Genomic DNA, 19859 nt, shown 5'->3' on the forward strand with positions numbered 1-19859 from the left:
GAGTATAGGGATTAAAGGCATGCGTCACCATGCCCAGCTTTAATACCACTCTTAAAAAACAATAAGATCATTGTTTTTATTTTGGAATTGAACACAGTTCCTAATATTTTCTATTATATGATGAACTTTTTCATTTATTGTTTTTATTTTATGTGTTTGAGTGCATTGCCAACATGTATATAAGTGTACTCATGTCCTGCAGCACCCATGGAGGTCAGAAGAGGGAGTTGGATCTCCTGGAACTGGAGTTACAGATGGTTATTAGCTGCCATGTGGGTGCTGGGAACTGAACCTGGGTCCACTACTAGAGAAGCCAGTACTCTTAACCACTGAGCCATCTCTCCAGGCCCCTATGTGATGATTTTTGTAAACTAAAGAAGGTAAAGTTTTATTCTGAAAATTATTCTGAAAATTGGATTCTGTTTCTACATTTATATAAAATAAATAAACTATGGGTTCGGAGTTTCTGAAGAAATATTTACTAGACCATGGAAGTTACAAAGATAAAGTTCCTCATGAATATAAAAACAAAAACTTACCATATCCTTTAGGAGACTTAGAAATGCCTATTAAGGCCCTTTTAACAGGTATCCTTAACATGTTTCCTAAAGATAAAACAAAAAAATGGGTTATATTGTAAAGTGAGAGAAAACAAAAACCACACCCAATTTTAAACATTTTGGTATCATTTTATGTTCAAAATATTTCATAAACATTATTTTACAGAATATTCACAAGTCCTGATGTTTGTCCTCAAATTCTACATATCATACTTGGTCTAGAGACATTAGCTAATGCAATGGCAAGTAGCTAAGATGGAGTAGTTAATATATAGTGACCGTCATTGTTTTGTTTTGCAGACAGGGTCTCATATAGGTAGGCAAGTACTGTATCAACCTGAGCTATGTCCCCAGCCCCCAATTCTGGCTTTGCAATGCAATGTAAAGGTGAGGACTGGGGATATAGCTCAGCTGGTAGAGTACCTGCCTAGCATGTAGGAAGTCCTGGGTTCCAACTTCAACATAGCATAAACTGGGTGCAGTGGCACATGCCTATATTCCTAGCACCCAGGAGAATGGGAAATTCAAGGTCATCTGCTACAAAGGAGGTTTGAGGTTAGGCTGGGATACAGACAACCCTATCTAAAAAGAAAAAAGGAAAAGAAATGAGACTATAGTAAAATAAACTGAAAAAATAACCATACTTATCAATAATAGCTACATAAAAAAAATGCCTTTCTTAGCTGTATGCATCTTTTTTTTTTTTAGGCAGAATCTTGCTATATAACCTTGGCTGATCTTGAGGTGATCCTCCTGCCTCAGCTTCCTGAGTGCCACCATACTTGGCTCCAGTATGCATTCTGATTATGTATGTATTATAAATGATATTCTGAGATAGCTCACAAGCCAAAAACCTTTGCTATGTCTTGAGAGTCATTTTCCTGTTCTGAGTGGTATGTTTATCTCATAGATTTATAATTATCTGCTTATATGCTTTTATCCTGAATGTATTATGAATGCAGGGAATCGCTTTACTTTCAGTACCTATCCCTAAGAGCTGGTATAAAATAAGCTTTAAAACAATGGTTATCAGCCCGGCATGGGAGGCAGAGACAAGCCAGCCGTGTCTACATAGTGAGTTCCAGGCCAGCTGTGACTACAGGGAGACCCTGGATCACATAACAAGTTCCAGGTTAGCTATGGCTACAAAAAAGACCAAAAAAAAAAAACCAAAAAAAACCTCTCCATTGGATCTGGTGTTACAGGCCTGTAATCCCAGGTACTTGGAACACTAAGGTGGCAGGGTCTAAAGTTCAAAGCCTGCCTGGACTTTAAGTGAGTTCAATGCCAGCCCCAGCAATTTATGAGACTCTATCTCAAAAACAGAAGGCAAAATGAGGGCTGGATATGTATCTCAATGGTACAACACGTAGCCTGCATTCCGGAGGCTCTAGGTTCAATTTCTAGCACTACTAAAACAAAAGAAAACAAAATTTTTAAAATAAAACAGTGATTCTCAGCTGGGAGTTTTTTTTTTTCCCTTGGGAGTCAAGGAGTTATCAGCAATATCTGGAGACATTGTTCACAATGGGGTTGGGGAAGGAGTGTGCTGGCATGCACAACATCCTACAATGCCAGAAGTATCCAAAGTGCTTAAGTCAAAAACAGTGGTCTAGGGGCTGGAGAGATGGCTTAGTGGTTAAGAGCACTGACTGCTTTTCCAGAGGACCCAGGTTCGATTCCCAGCACCCACATGGCGGCTACAAACCGTTCTTAATTCCAGTACCAGGAGAATCCGAAGCCCTCTTCTGACCTCCACAGCATTGCATGACACAGGTGCACTCACATACATGCAGGCAATACACTCATACACATAAAATTAAAAAAAAATTTTTAATTAAAAAACAAACAAACAAACAGTGGTCTAAAGGGTTAACGACTAGAGGCTGGGAAGCTGAGGTAAATTAGACCATAAATCCCAGGTCATCCTAGACTATATAGCAAGATGCTTTCATAAAATTTTTTAACTTTATAAAATAAAATACATTTGTAAAATAAAATAATCCCATTACTTGGGAGGCAGAAGTTGGTAAATCTCTGTGAACTCAAGGCCAGTCTGGTCTACATAGCAAGTTCTAGGCCAGCCAATGAGACCCTGTCTCAAAAATGAACAAATAAAATGTTTGATGATGCACATAAGCATTACCAGTTAAACTGAGACACACAGGCAAACAGAAGTTATCTGAACATGTGCACTCACATGATCAAGTATGGACTTTTTGTCTGATCCTGTGAGAATATGAGCTAAGTAAGCATCTAAAACTATAATGTTTCTTTTGAAAAAAATTTAATGTTTTTTTGATGACAGGGTCTCATGTAGCTCAGGCTGGCCTCAAACTTCTGGTCCTCCTGCCTTTATCTCCAAACTGCTAGTTACAGGTGTATGCCATGATACCCAACTTTTTTTCTTTTAAAACTTTAGAAGTTATTAGGAAGGAAAAGTATGTGATTAGAATGTATCAATAGTAAAAAACTTTCAATACTGCTAGCAGTACTAAGTGCACAGTGCATAGGACATAGTATATATATGATTCGGGTCAAGTTCAAGGCCAAGCCTGGGTTACACAGTGAGTTTGAGGTCAGCATAGGTTATATAGTGAGACCATATTTTTTTAGATTATTTTATTTTATGTGTATGAGTGTATTGCTTGCATGTATGTAAGTGCACCCATGTCCAGCAATGCCACGGAGGCCAGAAGAGGGTATCGGGTCCCCTGGAAATGGGAGTTACAGATAGTTGTTAGCCACGATTTGGGTACTGGGAATTAAACCCAGGTCCTCTGCAAGAGCAGCCAATGCTTTTAACTGCTGAGCCATCTCTTCAGTCCCCATATTTTTTAAAAAAGAGAGAGAAAAAAAAGACAGTGTGAGCACTAAATTCTGTAGTTATCATAGATGATGACTTACAATAGGAAATCTCATTAATTCAGATTTCATTTTATTTAATTCCTTACTGACATTAATTTACAATTTCCCATACTGAATTTGGAGACACCAAGTCTCTTATCTACTAGTACTTTTTGGTAACTAAGTTACTGGTCCATTCTCTGTAGAGCAGGAAGAAAGCAGTATTTCCTGGTGCAGATATTACTAACTAAGAGCTCAGTAACTGCCAGTGGAAGTTGAATTTCATTTATTCAGTACTGGCCACCGACAATCAGTTGTCTTCTTCCATTGTGCTCTTTTTTAAAAAAAAGTTTGTGTGTATGAACGTTTTCCCTACATGTGTATGTAAGTGTACCACAGTGCATGCAATGTACACAGAGGCCAGAAGAAGGGCTGCAGATCCTCTGGAACTGGAGCTACAGAAGGTTGTTAGCCACCAATGTGGGTGCTGGGAACCGAACCTGGGTCCTCTGCAACAGATTAATTCCTAAGCCACCTCTCCTGCCCTCTCCCCATTGTGCTCCTTTACTACCAGCACACACTGTGTATATATTTAATTATTCTGCTTTCTAAACTTGGGTTGAGTATGTAGCTTAGTGGTAGATCATTTCAGTAGAATCTGCATTGGTCCTGAGCCATATCCCAAGCAAAGGGAGAAAAAATTCACAATGTTAAACTGCAAGTTGGTAATCAATTTTAGTACCTACTAGACAGTAAGTTGAGAATTTAGTCATTTTCCTTTCCTGAAGATCTAGCACAGTGCCTTTTTAAAAACAAGTCACCAAATAATCTTACCACTAAGTTCCAGAGTAAGTAGCACTTGTCCCATTAAAAACTATTGATGAAGCCAGGTAGGTGTGGTAGTCGGTTCAGGCCTGTAATACAAGCACTGAGAAAAATGAAGCAAGAAGAGCTAAGTTTGAAGCCAACATGGGCTACCCTATCATATTAAAAAAAAAGAAAAGAAAAAACAGCAACTGGGTGTAGTGGCTCACTCTTGTAATCCTAGCACTTAGGAGGCTAAGGCAGGAGGACTGAGTTTAAAGCCACCATGAGCTTCATAGTGAGTGCCAGGCCACTCTGGGCTACAGTATGAGACTCTGTCTAAAAACCAAAACCAAACCAAACAATACTGATGTTTATATAAAAGAAAATCTGAATTGGCTCAAAGCACCAACATACTAAAAGTCAACAATGAACAGGCTCAGTCATAGAGGGCCTGTCCTCGCACACATGAGGCCTTGGTTTCATTTGCAGCATTTCAGGGAAAAAAAACAACCATCAGTAATTTATATTTCATACTGACATATTGTCTCTGATACAACAGTAGTTTCACTTACAAAATAAAAATTGTCTTAGTTGGCCGGGTATGGTGATGCACGTCTTTAATCCCAGTATCTGGGAGGCAGAGGTAGGCGGATCTCTGTGAGTTCGAGGCCAGCCTGGTCTACATACCGAGTTCCAGGACAGCAAGGGCTACAGGGAGACCCTGTTTCAAAGAGACCAAAAGAAAAAAAAAAAAAAAATTGTCTTATTTTAGGCAGGAAATGAAAAAACCAGACTATGTTGACCATCCAGCCTCAAATGCAATACTGCATAGCTCCAGCTAAGAAATAAATTTATGTGTCCGGTATGGTAGCACATGTGTATATAACTAGCACTGTGAAAGCTAAGACAGGAGGATTCAGGCAACTTCAAAGCCAACCTGGGATACAGAATGAGATTAAAGTCAGTTTGGATTATATAGTGAGATCTTAAAAAAAAAAAAAAAAGAAAGAAAGAAACATCTGCAGCATCACTCGTGTCTTGTTTGTTTTGTTGTTGTTTGGTGGGGTCTCATGTATCTCAGACTAGGATTATAGGCATACACCATGTCCAGATTAGTATGTGGGCATTACTTACTAATTTATTTTGTGCATGCTAGCACATGTGCACGAGAGGACAACTTTCAGGAGTCAGTTCTCTCTTTCCATGTGGGTCCAGGGGATCAAACTCACACTGTCAGATTTGGCAGCCATTTAGCCAGCCTTGGTATGTGTTTTAAACATATTTTCAGGTAGCAATAGAAATATGGTGGGGACGTAGCTCAGTTGGTAGAGTCCTTAATGTATCATATAGAAATCCCTGGGTTCTACCCCAGCATCATACCAGGCACTGGGCATGGTGGTATAGGTCTGTAATCAAATCATTTGGGTAAGTGGAGACAGGAGGGTCAGAAGTTCAAGATCACCCCCCTCCCCCATTATATATTGAGTTTGAGGCCAAACTGAGATACATAAGACCCTGTTCTCAAAAAATAAATAAAAGAACAATTACAGCCATCCCATAAGAGGCTTAACTCCAGAGTATGTGGGTAAAGAGAACATGATTTGATGAACAATGATCAAACAAAGGACCAAAGGACTTGGAGAGAGACTAAGGATCCCTGAAATGGGCAAGAGACTATGGAAGAGTATTTGCCTACATTATCACTTCATTTTTGTGGATTCAGGTTAGCACTGTATATAGGAAACTCAAGTTTTGTGGTTTGGAATTTTCTGGAACTTCTTTCTGAATAATTGTGATCCACAATTCATTGAATTTGAGGATGTGGAATCTGCAGATATGGAAGACAACTGCATCTTTATTACATGAGAAAATATTAAGGTAAATTATTTTCAAAACTATACTGGATACTTGTTTTAGTTTCATTTATAATTGCTATAACAAAATACCCAGACAAGGGACTAGAGAGATGGCTCAGCAGCTAAGAACACTTACTGCTCTTGCAGGGGACCAGGTCTGATTCCCAGCACCCACATGGCAGCTAACAACCATCAGTAACTCCAGTTCCAGGGGCTCCAATGCCCTTTTCTGACCTCCACTAGCAATGCACGCACATGGAACACTTACATACGTGCAGGCAAAACACTCATACACATAAAATAAATCCATTTCTTAAAAGATATTCTGACCAAAACAGTTTAGGGGAGAAAGGATTTACTTAAGCTCACAATTCCAGGTCACAGCCCATCACTGCAGGGATGTCAAGGCTGCAGGAACTTGATTCAACTAGTCACATCACATCCATACTCAAGAACAGAGAGAAAAGAATTAATGTGGGGCTGGAGAGATGGCTCAGTGGTTAAGAACAGTGACTGTTCTTTCAGAAGACCTAGGTTCGAATCTTAGCACCCACACGGCAGCTAACAACTGTTAACTTCAGTTCCGACATGGGATCTGGAGGGGATCTGACAGCCTCATCTGTGTGTCCTCTGCAGGCACTGCACGAAATGGATGCACTTACCTACATGTAGGCAACACATGCATATACATAAAATAACAATAACAAATAAAATATTTTTTAAAAAAAGAACTAATGCATTCATGCTCACTCTTGATCCTTTTCATTCAGTCTAGGTCCCAGCCCAGGGAATGGGCCCATCCACAGACATGCCCATAGGCCAACCAGATCTAGATAATCCCTCATTAAGACTTTCTTTCAAGTGATTCTAGATAGTGCCAAGTTGACATTACCATCACAGGGAAGAGAGATGGCTCTGCAAGTAAAAGCACTTACTGCCAAGCCTGATGACTTGAGTTCAATCTCTAGGACCCACATGGTGAAAAGAACCAACTTCCATCAGCTGTCCTTTGACTTACACACCAACACACAGTGGCATCCAAAGGGTGGCTAGCAACCACCTCCAATGCCAGTTCTAGGGGGAATCTTACACCCCCTTCTGGCTTCTGTGGGTATTGCATGCATGTGGTACATTTTACATACATACAAGTAAAATACTCATACACATAAAAGATAAATAAATTGGGCTGGAGAGATGGCTCAGCGGTTAAGTTATTGCAGAAGACCTGGGTTTGAATCCAGCACCCACATGACAGCTAACAACGATATGTAACTCCAGTTTCAGGGGATTCGATACCCTCTTCTCTCCTCCAGGGGCACTGCATGATACGGGAGCATTTACACACATTCAGGCAATTACCTTGGAGTAGTTACTACTTTATTCACGTCACCACCATCTCTTCTTGGCTGGGTATTACTAAGTTCCAGGCTTCAACAGTTTCTACACCAACCCTCCTCTCTCTGGCCTCATAGGGAAAGGCTCTTCTTGTCAATCTTTCTGGTCCATTCTACTCTTCTAGTCTTGGTTTAAAGGATCTTTTCTCACTTTCCTTACTAGCCTATTTAAAAATTTCCTAACTCCTTCCCAGTCACATCACCCATTTCAGTCTTGTTTTTTTTTTTTACAACCTGAAAATATTTTTATGTATTTATATTTTACATGTATGAGTGGTTTGCCTTCATGAATGTAAGCATATTTACTTAAGTTATCAACTGTTGTTAGCCACTAGGTTGGTGCTGGGAACTGAACCTGGGTCCTCTCCAACTGCAGCCAGTGCTCTTAACTGCCGAGCCATCTCTTCAGCACCCATTTCAGTCTTCTTTATGAACTTAGTTCTGGCTTGCAGCAGTTTGCTAACTGAATTTACCATATATCTATGTATGATTTTCATACATAACTGAATTTGTCGTGTGTGTGCGCGCATTTTGAGGCAGGGTTTGGCTAGGTAGCTCAGATTGGGCTCAAACTCTTCAGCAATCCTCTTGTATCAGCCTCCCCAGTGCTGACATTACACACATGCACCACCAAACCTGGCATATCCATCTCTAATATCTTGTCTGTAATTTACAGAAGACAATTTTTCTGGAATTTTTCTGGAAGACAGTGCTGATACTGTGGCTTTTAACAATTCATTTAATGATGCACAATTCAATGAGGAAAAAACATTCACTGAAAAAAGGAACCTGTTTATTCACCGAAAACAATTCAAGCTGCATTTTTTTATAGTCTAAATTCGTGTGTGTACAGAACTGTTTGACCCATGACTTTACAGTACAAGTCTTATATCCCAAGCACTCGAAAACAACGAAGCTTCGTGATTAGCAGTTGGGCTTTGAGCTAAGTTTTCAAAAAGCTGTTTCCCTGTCCGAGACAGAACAAAGTGCTACCCAACATGACAAAGGACAAAAACAAACACCAGTAAGAGATGTGGACAGTTTCATAACTGTAAGTAAACAATGTTCACTGCTACACTGTTCCAGGTACTTGTAGCATGTGGAAATTTGGGGAAAACGCTGTCTTTAGGCCTCCGTCACCTTAACATTGGTTCTTTCCCGGGAATCTCAAGGGCATCCTGACCAGGTCATATCCACTTTTCCCCTTCAGAGACAAAGTTCGCTCGCAAGCCTGCATTCCGGCCCCAGGGTCTCCTGATCTTCCTTTCTGCTCCATTAATACAGAAACCAAGGCTAAAGCCCTGACCTGCCGGCTCCCCAAGTTCCGGAGTAGCGGAACTGGACGCTGTGCCCAGTCAAGGACAAGAGGAGACGGAGTCGCCTGAACCAAAGAAAACAGTCTGCTCGAGAAGTGAAACGCCGCTTGAAGCACCTCAGCCTTCCCACCCAAACATGTCCTCACCTTTTCCCCGGAGCCCACCAGGACGCTTCACTGGTCTGCCGGGATCTCTCAGATCCAGAGACCCGGTCACTTATTCAATATGGCGGCATCGGCTAACTCCGGCAGCCGGACCTGCAAGACGGAAAGCCAGGAGGGACCATAAACCCAGATACTACAATTTCCCGTTCGGCAATTTCCGTCAGCCTGACAGACGGCAGGGCGGAGGCGGGGACGAAGAGGACGACTGGGACCTGCAGTTCCGCCGGAAGTAGCCGAAGCCTCACGCCCAGCACTTTCGTTCATCTTCGGCTCTTTAAGGGGCGGTTCCCTTAGCTTTGGAATCCGTGCGAAAGGAATTTAAGAAATGTCCCTTTTATTAATTTATTTCCAAACACACAGAAAGGCCCGCGGGCAGTTGTGGGCCACTGAATTCAGAAGTCCCCGGTTTTCCAGGAGGAGTGAGACTAGTGACGTACTTTGACCTTTAACCCCACACTGCGCAGCGGGAAACGCCTCCATCTATATAAGGGTTTTTCCGGCTGGCTAGGGCCTTTTTTTTTCCTCTCTGCGCTAGGCGTGACCTCCTTGTGCTCCTTCCCTCCGCTGCTGCCGGCTCCAGGATCCAGCCGACGCCATGGGTTTCGGAGACCTGAAAAGCCCCGCCGGCCTCCAGTTGCTCAATGATTACCTGGCGGACAAGAGCTACATCGAGGGGTGAGCCGGGAGGCCGGGCGGCCCTGAGGTTTCTAGGCTGGGTGTTGGGGCCACGTGGCACAGCCTCAGGGCGCAGGAGGTTAGGCCGCTGCGGCCTTCCGAAGGTAAGACGGAAAGAGCCGAGCTTCGGTCTCCCAAGGCCCAGATGCAGCTGGAGCACGTCCTCCCTGCGGGAGCTGCGAGTACAAGAATTAAAATGTATTTCGACGAAGGCTTCTTCCCCGTTTTTGTCCAGTTAATGTTAACCTCTGGCTAGAGCTGCCTTGAAAATGGTAACTCTTGAGGTCTCCTGCGGGATAAGCATTCCTGTGGCTAACTCTGAAATAGGCCGGTTAGCACTAGTTAGTTGGACAGATGCAGGATTTGTCATTTACTTGCTGGTGTTTGTGTCTTCTATTAAAGGTGTGTGCACTTGTTTTTGTGTCACCGGCAGGTATGTCCCATCACAAGCAGATGTGGCAGTATTTGAAGCAGTCGCAGGCCCACCTCCTGCTGACTTGTGTCATGCCCTCCGTTGGTATAATCACATCAAGTCATATGAAAAGGAAAAAGCCAGGTAAAATATCTTTGTATCTATCCGAAGAATAATAAAAGGGTGCTTTCTGAGCATAACCAGGATTTTCACGTGGCAAAATTGGACCCAGATTGAAGTTTCTTTAGCTCTGTTGGGATATTGTGGGCTGAATTTCTTTGTGAAATTCAGCCAAGAGACTGAAGTCCTCCATTTTTTCACAGAACAGGTAGAACGTGGACAACCGCAGTTCAACCTTTCCCCACACCTCCCTGCCAATGTTCTTCGACCCTGACCTGGGGGGGCCACCGCTGGGGTGAGAGGGTGGCTCATTGATTCCTTGACCATTCTTCTGAAACTACAAACGAGGGTGGAAGTTTGGGAAAGTGGACTCCAGTTCATTAAGAATGGAACTGAGCATACTTAATGAAATCTCAAACAGAGATGTTCTTTGTGAAAGAGTAAATCATAGTGAGTATTGAATATATCTCTCACGGTACTGTTTGTTGGGTAAAGAATTAGACATAAAATTATTTACCTGGGATTATGCTGAAGGATGAATTACTAGAGCAAAATTTAGTGATGGTGGGGAAAGAACAATTTCATGTATTTCCCAGAAAAGGATGCTGTATCAATCTAATGTAAATTTTCTTTTTAAGCCTGCCAGGAGTGAAGAAATCTCTGGGCAAGTATGGCCCTGCCACTGTGGAAGACACCACAGGAAGTGGAACTGCAGATGCTAAAGATGATGATGACATTGACCTCTTTGGATCTGATGAGGAAGAGGTATGGTGTCTTTAAGAGTAAATTGATAGGTACTATGTCTTTATGCAAAAGCACAGATGTTGCAAAATGGCCTGGGTTTTGAATCCTGGCTTCACTTTATTATTTGCCTTTTTAAAAATTCTCACCAGTTACATGATGAATAAAATCAAATCACCATCTTTCGGCTGAGTTCGTGATGGATTTGCTTTTTTCTGATAAATCTGGTCATTTGGGGGATGACCCTGCCACTAAATTTAAGCAGAAGAATAACCAGCTTTGTAAAATGATTTTCTGTGTAGGAAAGCGAAGAAGCAAAGAGGCTCCGAGAAGAACGTCTTGCACAGTATGAATCGAAGAAAGCCAAAAGTAGGTCATTTTGTCGTCGTAACTTGTGTGTGGTGGTGAATGCCTTTAGTCCTAGTGGAGGCAGGTACATGTCTGTGAAACTGCCACAGCTACTGGTCTGCAGCTGTTTTCATGATAGCAGTTGTGGCATTCCTCTGTGGGAAAGAAACTGTTGCACAATTTAATGCCTCTTTCTTAGCCAAACAGAAAGTAGGTATAGCACGTGTGTGACAGACACAAGATGCATTCTGTAGGTGGTGGTGGTTTTCCTGGGTTTTGTTGCTGTTTGATTTTGATTTTGATAGATGTGTTTCAAAACAAATTGAGATTTGGTCTTGGATGAGAATATGTATTTTGAGTGTTAAGTAATGCCTTTCTTAATCTTTTTGTAGAACCTGCAGTTGTAGCAAAGTCTTCCATCTTACTAGATGTGAAACCTTGGGATGATGAGACAGATATGGCAAAATTGGAGGAGTGCGTCAGAAGCATTCAAGCAGATGGCTTGGTGTGGGGCTCTTGTAAGTTTAATGATTGCATTTTAAAATTAGCATTTAGAATTGGCATAGATTTTCGTCTCATCAATAGGACTTCTCTAACTTTTTTTTCTTAATGTTCTTTTTTTAGCTAAATTGGTTCCAGTGGGATATGGAATTAAAAAGCTTCAAATACAATGTGTAGTTGAAGATGATAAAGTTGGAACAGATATGCTGGAGGAGCAGATTACTGCGTTTGAGGACTATGTGCAGTCCATGGACGTGGCTGCTTTTAACAAGATCTAAAATCTTATCATCAGTACATTTAAATAAAAGCTTGAAGGAATAACCCTTCACTTTTGATTCTGTGTAAGGAATGGTGTATATCTTCAGAGGGAAAGGGGTCAATGACTATAATTCTTTGTTTTTAATATTTGTGTGTGTGTTGAGTATATTGCCTACACATAATGTAAGTGCACCTTTGTCATGCAATGCCCATGGAGGTCAGAGGGGTATTGGATTCCCCTGGAACTGGAGTTATAGACGGTTGTTAGCTGCTATGTGGGTGCTAGGAACTGAACCTGGCTCCTCTCTTAAGAGCAGCTAGTGATCTTAACTGATGAACGATTTCTCTAGCCCCATAATTTTTTTTTTTTTTCTTTTTGGTCTTTTTGAGACAGGGTCTCCCCAGCTGACCTGAAACTCACTATGTAGACCATGCTAGCCTTGAACTGACAGCTGCCTGCCTCTGCCTCCTGAGTACTGGGACTAAAGGCGTGCACTACCACATTGGGCTTCAGCCCCATAATTCTTAAATAATAATTTGACTGGGTATGGTGGTGCACACCCTTAATCCCAGGCTTAGGAGGCAGGGACAAATGGTTCTCTGGGTTTTGAAGCCAGCCAGGGATACATAGTAAGACCCTGCCTCAAAAAAAAAAAAAAAGTGGAAGTGTATGTGGGGGTAAAGGCACTTGCTCAAGCTTTAGGACCTGAGTTCAATCCCCAAGGACCCACGTGATGCTCCTGCACACAAATTATTAAACATTTAGCAATTGTAGAATTGCAGTTTAATTCTACATTCATCCTATCCTCAACAGTGCATGATACTGGTGACTGGTTTGTTGTGACCCAATGTCTTCAAATTGGGATTGATTATTAAAAAGGGAGGGCTAGAAGGCTTATTTGCTTTGAACACTGGTTGCTCTTGCAGAGGATCCAGGTTCAATTCCTAGCACCTACATGGCAGCAAACATCTGTGCTAACTCCAGTTCTATGGGATTTGACTCTTCTGGCCTCCATGGGCACCAGGCGTGGCACGTGATGCAGTTTGATAGCATGCTGATAGTTTCCCTATAGCCTCAGCTGGCCTGGAACTTGCTATGTAGACCAAGTTAGCCTTGATCTCATAGAGATCCACCTGTCTCTGCCTCCTGAGTGCTGGGATTAAAGGTGTGTGCCACCACACCCAGCTAGAAATATTTTTTTGAATTTTATGTATGAGTGTATTGTCTACATTTATGTAAGTGCACATGTGTTGTGCAGTGGCCATGGAGGGTGTCAGATCCCCTGGAATTACGGATGGTTGTTAGCTGCTATGTGGGTGCTAGAAATTGAACCTGGATCCCCTACAAGAGCAGCTAATGCTCTTAACCTCAGAGCCATTTCTCCAGGTAAAATTCTTTCAAAATATTTTTATTATTTTTAGTATATGTATGAGTGTATTGTTTGCATGTAAGGGCACACGTGTCATGCAATGCCAACAGAGGTCAGAAGAGGGCATCGGATCCCCTGGAACTGGAGTTAGGACTGGTTAGCTACCATGTGGGGGCTGGAATTCAACCTGGGTCTTCTGTAAGAGTAGCCAGTGCTTTTAGCTGCTGAGCCATGTCTCCAACCCTTAAAAAAAAAAAAAGTTTTATTGAACTTTTTAACATTTCATATAACAGTTCTTAATCTTTTTAGTTGTGAGCCTGAGCCTTTAACAGCTGTGCCAGGCCTCCAACCCTATACAACAGTTCATTTTCAAATTTAGACCTCTACCTCCCATTGGACCTCATGTATTCCACTATACATGTTAAGTCCTATCCAGTCAACATTTATACCCAGATGTCCTGTGGAAATACATCCACTGGAGTCTAGTCAACTTAACTAGAAATTGTTGGTAAGGCCTACTTTCCCTCACCCAGTAATGATCAGTCTCTAAAAATGTTAAAAAAAAAAAAATCTTGAACCATTTGAGATGGCTCTGCTTTTAAGGGTGCTTGCCACCAAGACTGAGCACCTTGAATTCAATCCCTGGAACCCACGTGGAAGGACAGCATCAACTCAACATGTGCACCCACACAGAAAATGAAAAAATCTAAAAAATATTAAATGTCACTTGAAAATTAAGCTTTGGTGATAATAGATGTGTAACAGTACCAGAGGAGGGAAATTATAATTAGTATAGCCATTTGCAAATGTTACAGATTGAAAATAATGCCTTGTACTATAAAGGCTCAACATCTTAGATGTGATCTGGAGTTAGCATTATTTCCCGGGAAGAGCATTATATAGGTAGCTTCACAGACTTCTCTTTCTAGTGGAGGTCTGTAAGGTGTTGGGGGTATTTTCACTTGGATTTGGAAATCTGAACCTGGTCTTCAGGTAAATGCTGGATAGGAGTATGTTAAGTCAAGTGTACTCTACTGGAAACAGTTTAACTTTTGCTAGGGATTGAACATAACACATTGTTCTACCTGGCAATTACTCTGCAAACAATTTGGGGATTTACCCTTTAAAGCTTTCTATACTTTGTAGATAAGGATCCAGAAGATTAGATGGTATGTTTGGGATCATTTATTTCACTAAACCTGACAGTGCTTTTGCTCTCAGCCTGGTTACCTTCAGTGTGGGAAGTTTCACATAAAGATTTAATCAGATTAATCTATTCAAAACCTTCACTAAGGAAAATTCAACAGTCCTAGCCTAAAATTTTCAGGCGGTTAGGAGAAGCCAGCAGAGAGCATGTAAGTAGCATGAGAGCCAGCAGAGGGCAGCATTGTATTTTCTGGGGATCCACAGTGCTCGAGAATTCTAGAAAATACCAGAGAACAGTGATGATAAGGTACATTTTATTTGTCTTATACTGGTGTCTACTTAAACAGAGGAGCAGAATATAGAGCTATGCCATTCATACCTTCCCTTTGAAACTGTTGTGAGATTGGGCCAGCCTATAGACCATCAATATGTGTTCCTATATTTTTAGTAATTTTATATACACTTGTACATAGCTGGAATTTTCCGTAAGCATTTGTAATGGGATCATAGCAGACTAAAGATGAACACAAAATTTTGGACACTTGTCAGCAAGAGGTAGGTGGTCTGTCCTTTCCCCTTGCATCTGACCTAGCCTGGTCTTGCTTTAGCCAATTGAATATGATGGAAATAATGCTGTGTGAATGACATTCATATCTTTCGGGGGGGCGATGGGGGGAAATTACAGCTTAACAACTCCTAGGTCACAATCCATCATGAAGGGAAATCAAGGTAGGAACTCAAGCAGGACCCTGGAGGCAGGAACCCAGCTAGTCAGTCTCCAGCAACCTCATCAGGAAGAGGCCAACACCCAAAATTTAAGAGGGCTGAGAATGTGGCTTAGTGGTGGAACACTTGATGCTGTGGGCTTTTAAAACTGAGAAGCCTGGTCGTCCCGAGCAGGATCCTGGAGCAGACGGAAGGGAAGGGAGAGGAATGACAGGGTAAGGCTATTTGCTAGCCAGCCCCAGCTCTTCCAAACTAAGGCCATTTGCATCATCATTATCTACCTGAGGCTCCAGATATGGGAAGCAGAGTCAAGTCTCACTCTGCCTTTTTAAATTTCTAATCCTCAAAGTTGAGATCTATCAATGATAAATTGTTTTACGATTAGATTTTGGGGTGATTTATTAACTATAAACGATAGTAAATAGGAAGTTTTAAAACAATGTAGCTATTTAATCCATAAATTACACATAGATTAATGAAATTGAATATATGTATTTGATCTATTGCTAAAATGTATGAATATTCATTAGTTTATACGACTAGCCTGGGTTACCTTGTGAGACCCTGTCTCAAACAAAGGTTAAAAATAATATTGACTTTTAATCCCAGCACCCAGGAGGCAGAGGCAAGCAACTGGGGCTACAGGGAGGCCCTATCACAAAAAGACAAGAAAAAAAATACTGAAAAGGCAATGACTAGGGGACTGGGAGATGGTCTGTTTGGTAGAGTGCTTGCAAGGAAGACCTGAGTTCAATTCCCAGAACCCACATCAAACCCTGCTATGGTATCATGCACTTGTAATCTCAGTGTTGGGGAAGCAGAGATAGGTAGATCCCGGGGGCTTGCTGGCTAACAAGCTTAGCCTACTTGAGCTCTAGGCCAGTGAAAGACCTTGTCTCAACAAAGGTGGGTGGCTCCTGAGGAACAACACTTGAGGTTGACCTCCAAACACAGTTTGCACGTGTATGCACCCACACAGAAAGACGATGACCAAAACAACAACCCAATACTGTCTCAATAGTGATGATTGATGTGCTGTGGTAAGCTTTATAAGAAGGATTTCTTTAATCAGATGCATAGATTGTTGAATAAAATGTAGTTCTGGAGCAGACCCAGCCTAAAGTAGCGAAGAAAAGTTTTAGCTTGTCAGCTTCACAACAGCCACCAGAGGGCAGCCTGAATGATTCGTCACTAAATTGTAGGGAATAGACTGCAGAGCCTCCTTACAGTTTATATCCATACAAAAATGTGAGCTCAATAAACTGACCAAAAACAACAAAAATATGGTCAGCTGTAAATTAGAATGAAATTTAACCCAGAAGTGTTTGCTAAAAGGCCCACGTGAAAACCTCACACAGAGTTTGGGGAAAGCAGTAACTCATTGGGCTGTTTCCAGGAGAGACTGATTCTTGGTTTCAGAGTTCCTGAGCTGTTCACTGACTGTGCCGGAGCAGCTGACGTCCCACAGCGTGTGCTTTAGTATCTCAGCAACGGAGGCCCGAAATCGAACTTGAAACTTCTTGCTAATTAGAACATAAAGGATGGGGTTCAAGCAACTGTTGAGAAATGCCAAACCAGTAGAGAGAGGAATTCCAGCCTGCAGCACCTGGTGGAAATAGCTATTGTGGTGAATGGTGAGCTCCCAAATACTAAACAGGTGGTAAGGAGTCCAGCAAATCATAAAGGCCATGACCACAGACAGTATTGTCCAGAAATGCTTACTAGAGATCAGAATGCTGCGCTTCTTCACCTTGAAGATGAGGCATAAGTAGCAGATACTCAAGGTGACCAAAGGGAAGAGGTAGCCAACGATAAATTTCACCCAGGTCAGAACATGGTGTCTCATCAAGGTGAGGTCAGGGTCATGCTCATGGAAATTGTTATAACAAAGGGTATGGTTATTGACCTCCAGAATATCCCGGAAGTACAGGGCAGGACCTCCAATTAGAGAAGCCAAGAGCCAGACAAATATAATAACAACCAGGGAGTTCCTTAGGGTTCGATGCCGATGAGACAAGACAGGATGGATCAAGTGGATATAGCGGTCCAGGCTGATCACTGTCAGAAAAAAAACACTGGAAAACATGTTCAACTGAGCAATGAAGGAATTGGCCTTACATAACCAGATGCCAAAGGGCCAGTGGAAATTCAAGGCCACATAGGAGATGTACAGGGGCAGGAAGAGAACAAAAATGAAATCTGCAATGGCCAGATTGAGGAACCAGAGAGTGGTGACTGTCTTCTTCCACTTGAAACCTGTGAACCAAATGACAATGGCATTGCCTGGAATTCCCAGAACAAATGCTATGCCACATAACACTAGGGAGACCCAGTGAACAATTCCCAGGTGTACTTCCTCTTCCAAATCAGACTCTGGGGAATAATATTCCTCCAAGGTATAGGAATAGTTCTCGAATTCTTCAAATAATGTTTCCTCTAGATCTCCCATGATGACCTTGTGGGTGGAGAATAAGGAGATCTGTAGAAGCAAATTTTAAAAAGAAAAATAAAGTTAGAGAATTAAGTTCAGTGAATAAGAAACACAAACAGGAAAGTATTTCATCTATGACAAAGACATGGTATTGTTTATGGTAGGGCTTGTGCTTATACTAAAGAAAGATATCCAAGTCCTTGTGGACCTCAGTTTCACTGAATATGCTGTCAAGGCTATAAGAGTTCTTTTGGTATTTAGTAATTGGTAGGTTAAAATGATCAACTCTATAGGTCAATCCCTCTGCAATACTTGCAGCATTTACTAAAGAGAATATTAACATTCAACAAACATCAATTAGTTCCTGCTATGCAGTATTATGTAGATGCAAAGGAAAACAGATTGATAGTTACACAGTGGTGAGTTCCAAATTTGCATTTGTACCCTGACTCCTTAAGCTCTAGCCTGAGAATAACTCTTTTCTTTCTTACTTTTTCTTTCTTTCTTTTCTTTTCTTTCTTTCTTTCTGTCTTTCTTTCTTTCTTTCTCTCTCTCTCTCTCCTCCCCCTCCCCACTGTAGCCCCAGCTGACCTGGAACTCAGTAACTGTGTATTCTCCTCCTCCTTCTTCTTCTTCTTTTTGAGACAGTCTCCCTGTAACCCCAACTGTCCTGGAACTCACTATGTAGACCAGGCTGGCCTTGAACTCACAGAGATCCACCTGCCTCTGTCTCCCGAGTGCTGGGACTAAAGGTGTGCATCGCCGCACCCAGCTAGAAAGCTATTCATTTTTTACTCTGTTGAAATTCCTTTGTTTTTAGTTAACTTGAATTCCTTTCTATGATTAGGACAAAAATTAGTTTTACATTATTTTGTCTATTATTTCTATCAAAGTGTTTTTACTTATACTTTTCCCTTTCTTGTCTTACCAATTTTCCTGTGTTAAAACTTCAATGTCAGCTTTTTTCATAATTAATTTAATTTTGTTTGTTTTTATATCCTAGTCTGGCCTTGAACTCACTAAGTAGCCCAGGCTGTCCTCACACTCAGCAGTTCCTTGTCTCAGGCACCTGAAAGCTAGGATTGTAGGCACATCTCTTCACACCTTGTTTATTTGACCTGAGGGTGGAACCCAGGGCCTTAGGCCCTCCTTCTTTCCCTCCTTCTTTCCTTTCTCCTTTTTTCTCTTTTCCTTGCCTTTCTAACATTTTGCTTTTTTTTTTTGGTCCAGGCTGTCTTCAAGCTGGAGATCCAACTTCCTCATCTAAATATGTCAGCAACAATTCTACCTGATTGAGATTCTTCACTAAATAAGACAACTATTTTTTCTTCTCTCTTAAATGTTAGATTCTAGCAGACAGAGATACAGAAGAAAAATATAATTTTAAAAGAAAATTATATACTGTATTAAAAGGTGGTAAGTACTTTAGGGGTTGGAGAGATGGCTCAGTGGTTAAGAACACTGGTTGTTCTTGCAGAAGACCCAGGTTCAAATCCCAGCACCCACATGGCAGCTAACAACTGTCTGTAACTCCAGTTCCAGGGGATCCGACAGCCTCTTCTGTCCTCCGTGGGCATTGCATGACACGGGTACATTTACCTACATGCAGGCAATACACACATACACATAAAATAAAAATAAAATTTTAAGAGAAGGTGGTAAGTACTCTAGAAAAATGGGGCAAGGGGAAGGACAGCTGAAGGGGATGGGGAATGATATTAATTTTCAAATTAGAAGGACAGAGAAGGACTGTTGAGAAGATAACTGGAGGAAGAGGCAGTGCAAATTGTCTAAAAATCAAATGTATTCTGGAAACAGTAAGGATCTCAGCACATCAAGATTAAGGTGAGATGGCTCAGCACGTGAAGGCGTTTGCTGCCAAAACTGACAATCTGAGTTTCATCTCTGGGACCCGCATAGTGGAAAGAGAGAGCTTATTCCCACAAGTTGTCCTCTGAGTACATGCATACCACGGTACATCCCACCTCACACAAAATGTCAGAGAGCAAGAGAGACAGTGATAGAAAGAGTGATGGTGGGGGAGAGAGAGAGGGGAGAGGGGGAGAGAGAGAGAGAGAGAGAGAGAGAGAGAGAGAGAGAGAGAGAGAGAGAGAGACCCTCCAAGCTGCCACTTGAGGTTCTGTTGGGTCTGCCCACTTTCCTGAGTCCCAGTAGATGTAACTTTTC

The 19859-nt window shown here is 41.7% G+C and overlaps 3 protein-coding genes and 2 non-coding genes across 6 annotated transcripts in view; 3 read left to right on the forward strand and 2 right to left on the reverse strand.

The window, feature by feature from the left end:
• The window catches only part of Ndufs1 (NADH:ubiquinone oxidoreductase core subunit S1), a 49600-nt gene extending 40516 nt beyond the window's left edge, over positions 1 to 9084 (reverse strand). Inside the window, exons 1-2 of one of the 2 annotated variants that reach the window (XM_008846177.3) lie at positions 8927 to 9084; positions 540 to 605 (exon numbers count right to left, since the gene is read on the reverse strand). In XM_008846177.3, coding sequence (XP_008844399.1) covers positions 540 to 600 — 61 coding nt within the window. In that variant the 5' untranslated portion in view covers positions 601 to 605; positions 8927 to 9084. Of the gene's footprint in view, positions 1 to 539; positions 606 to 8926 lie in introns of those variants that run through there. The other variant, XM_029569915.1, reaches the window with a different exon arrangement.
• Positions 9085 to 9325: 241 nt separating this feature from the next.
• Eef1b2 (eukaryotic translation elongation factor 1 beta 2) lies at positions 9326 to 12076 on the forward strand. Its single transcript, XM_008846179.2, has 6 exons — positions 9326 to 9619; positions 10053 to 10175; positions 10790 to 10916; positions 11195 to 11261; positions 11633 to 11758; positions 11865 to 12076. The coding sequence occupies exons 1-6, from the start codon at positions 9540 to 9542 to the stop codon at positions 12017 to 12019; spliced, it is 678 nt and encodes a 225-aa protein (XP_008844401.1). The 5' UTR covers positions 9326 to 9539; the 3' UTR covers positions 12020 to 12076.
• LOC115072560 lies at positions 11041 to 11119 on the forward strand. Its single transcript, XR_003851607.1, has one exon. It is a non-coding gene; the product is annotated as a small nucleolar RNA SNORD51 (small nucleolar RNA).
• Positions 11343 to 11480, forward strand: LOC115072561. The gene has a single exon (XR_003851608.1). It is a non-coding gene; the product is annotated as a small nucleolar RNA SNORA41 (small nucleolar RNA).
• A 4001-nt stretch (positions 12077 to 16077) lies between the features above and the next one.
• On the reverse strand, positions 16078 to 17730 carry Gpr1 (G protein-coupled receptor 1). The gene has a single exon (XM_008846180.3). It carries the CDS (start codon positions 17688 to 17690, stop codon positions 16620 to 16622), a length of 1071 nt encoding a protein of 356 aa, XP_008844402.1. The 5' UTR covers positions 17691 to 17730; the 3' UTR covers positions 16078 to 16619.
• Between the last annotated feature and the right edge of the window lie 2129 nt (positions 17731 to 19859).

Source organism: Nannospalax galili, unplaced genomic scaffold (assembly GCF_000622305.1).
Source record: "Nannospalax galili isolate Female #2095 unplaced genomic scaffold, S.galili_v1.0 scaffold281, whole genome shotgun sequence".
NCBI classification, from domain to species: domain Eukaryota; kingdom Metazoa; phylum Chordata; class Mammalia; order Rodentia; family Spalacidae; genus Nannospalax; species Nannospalax galili.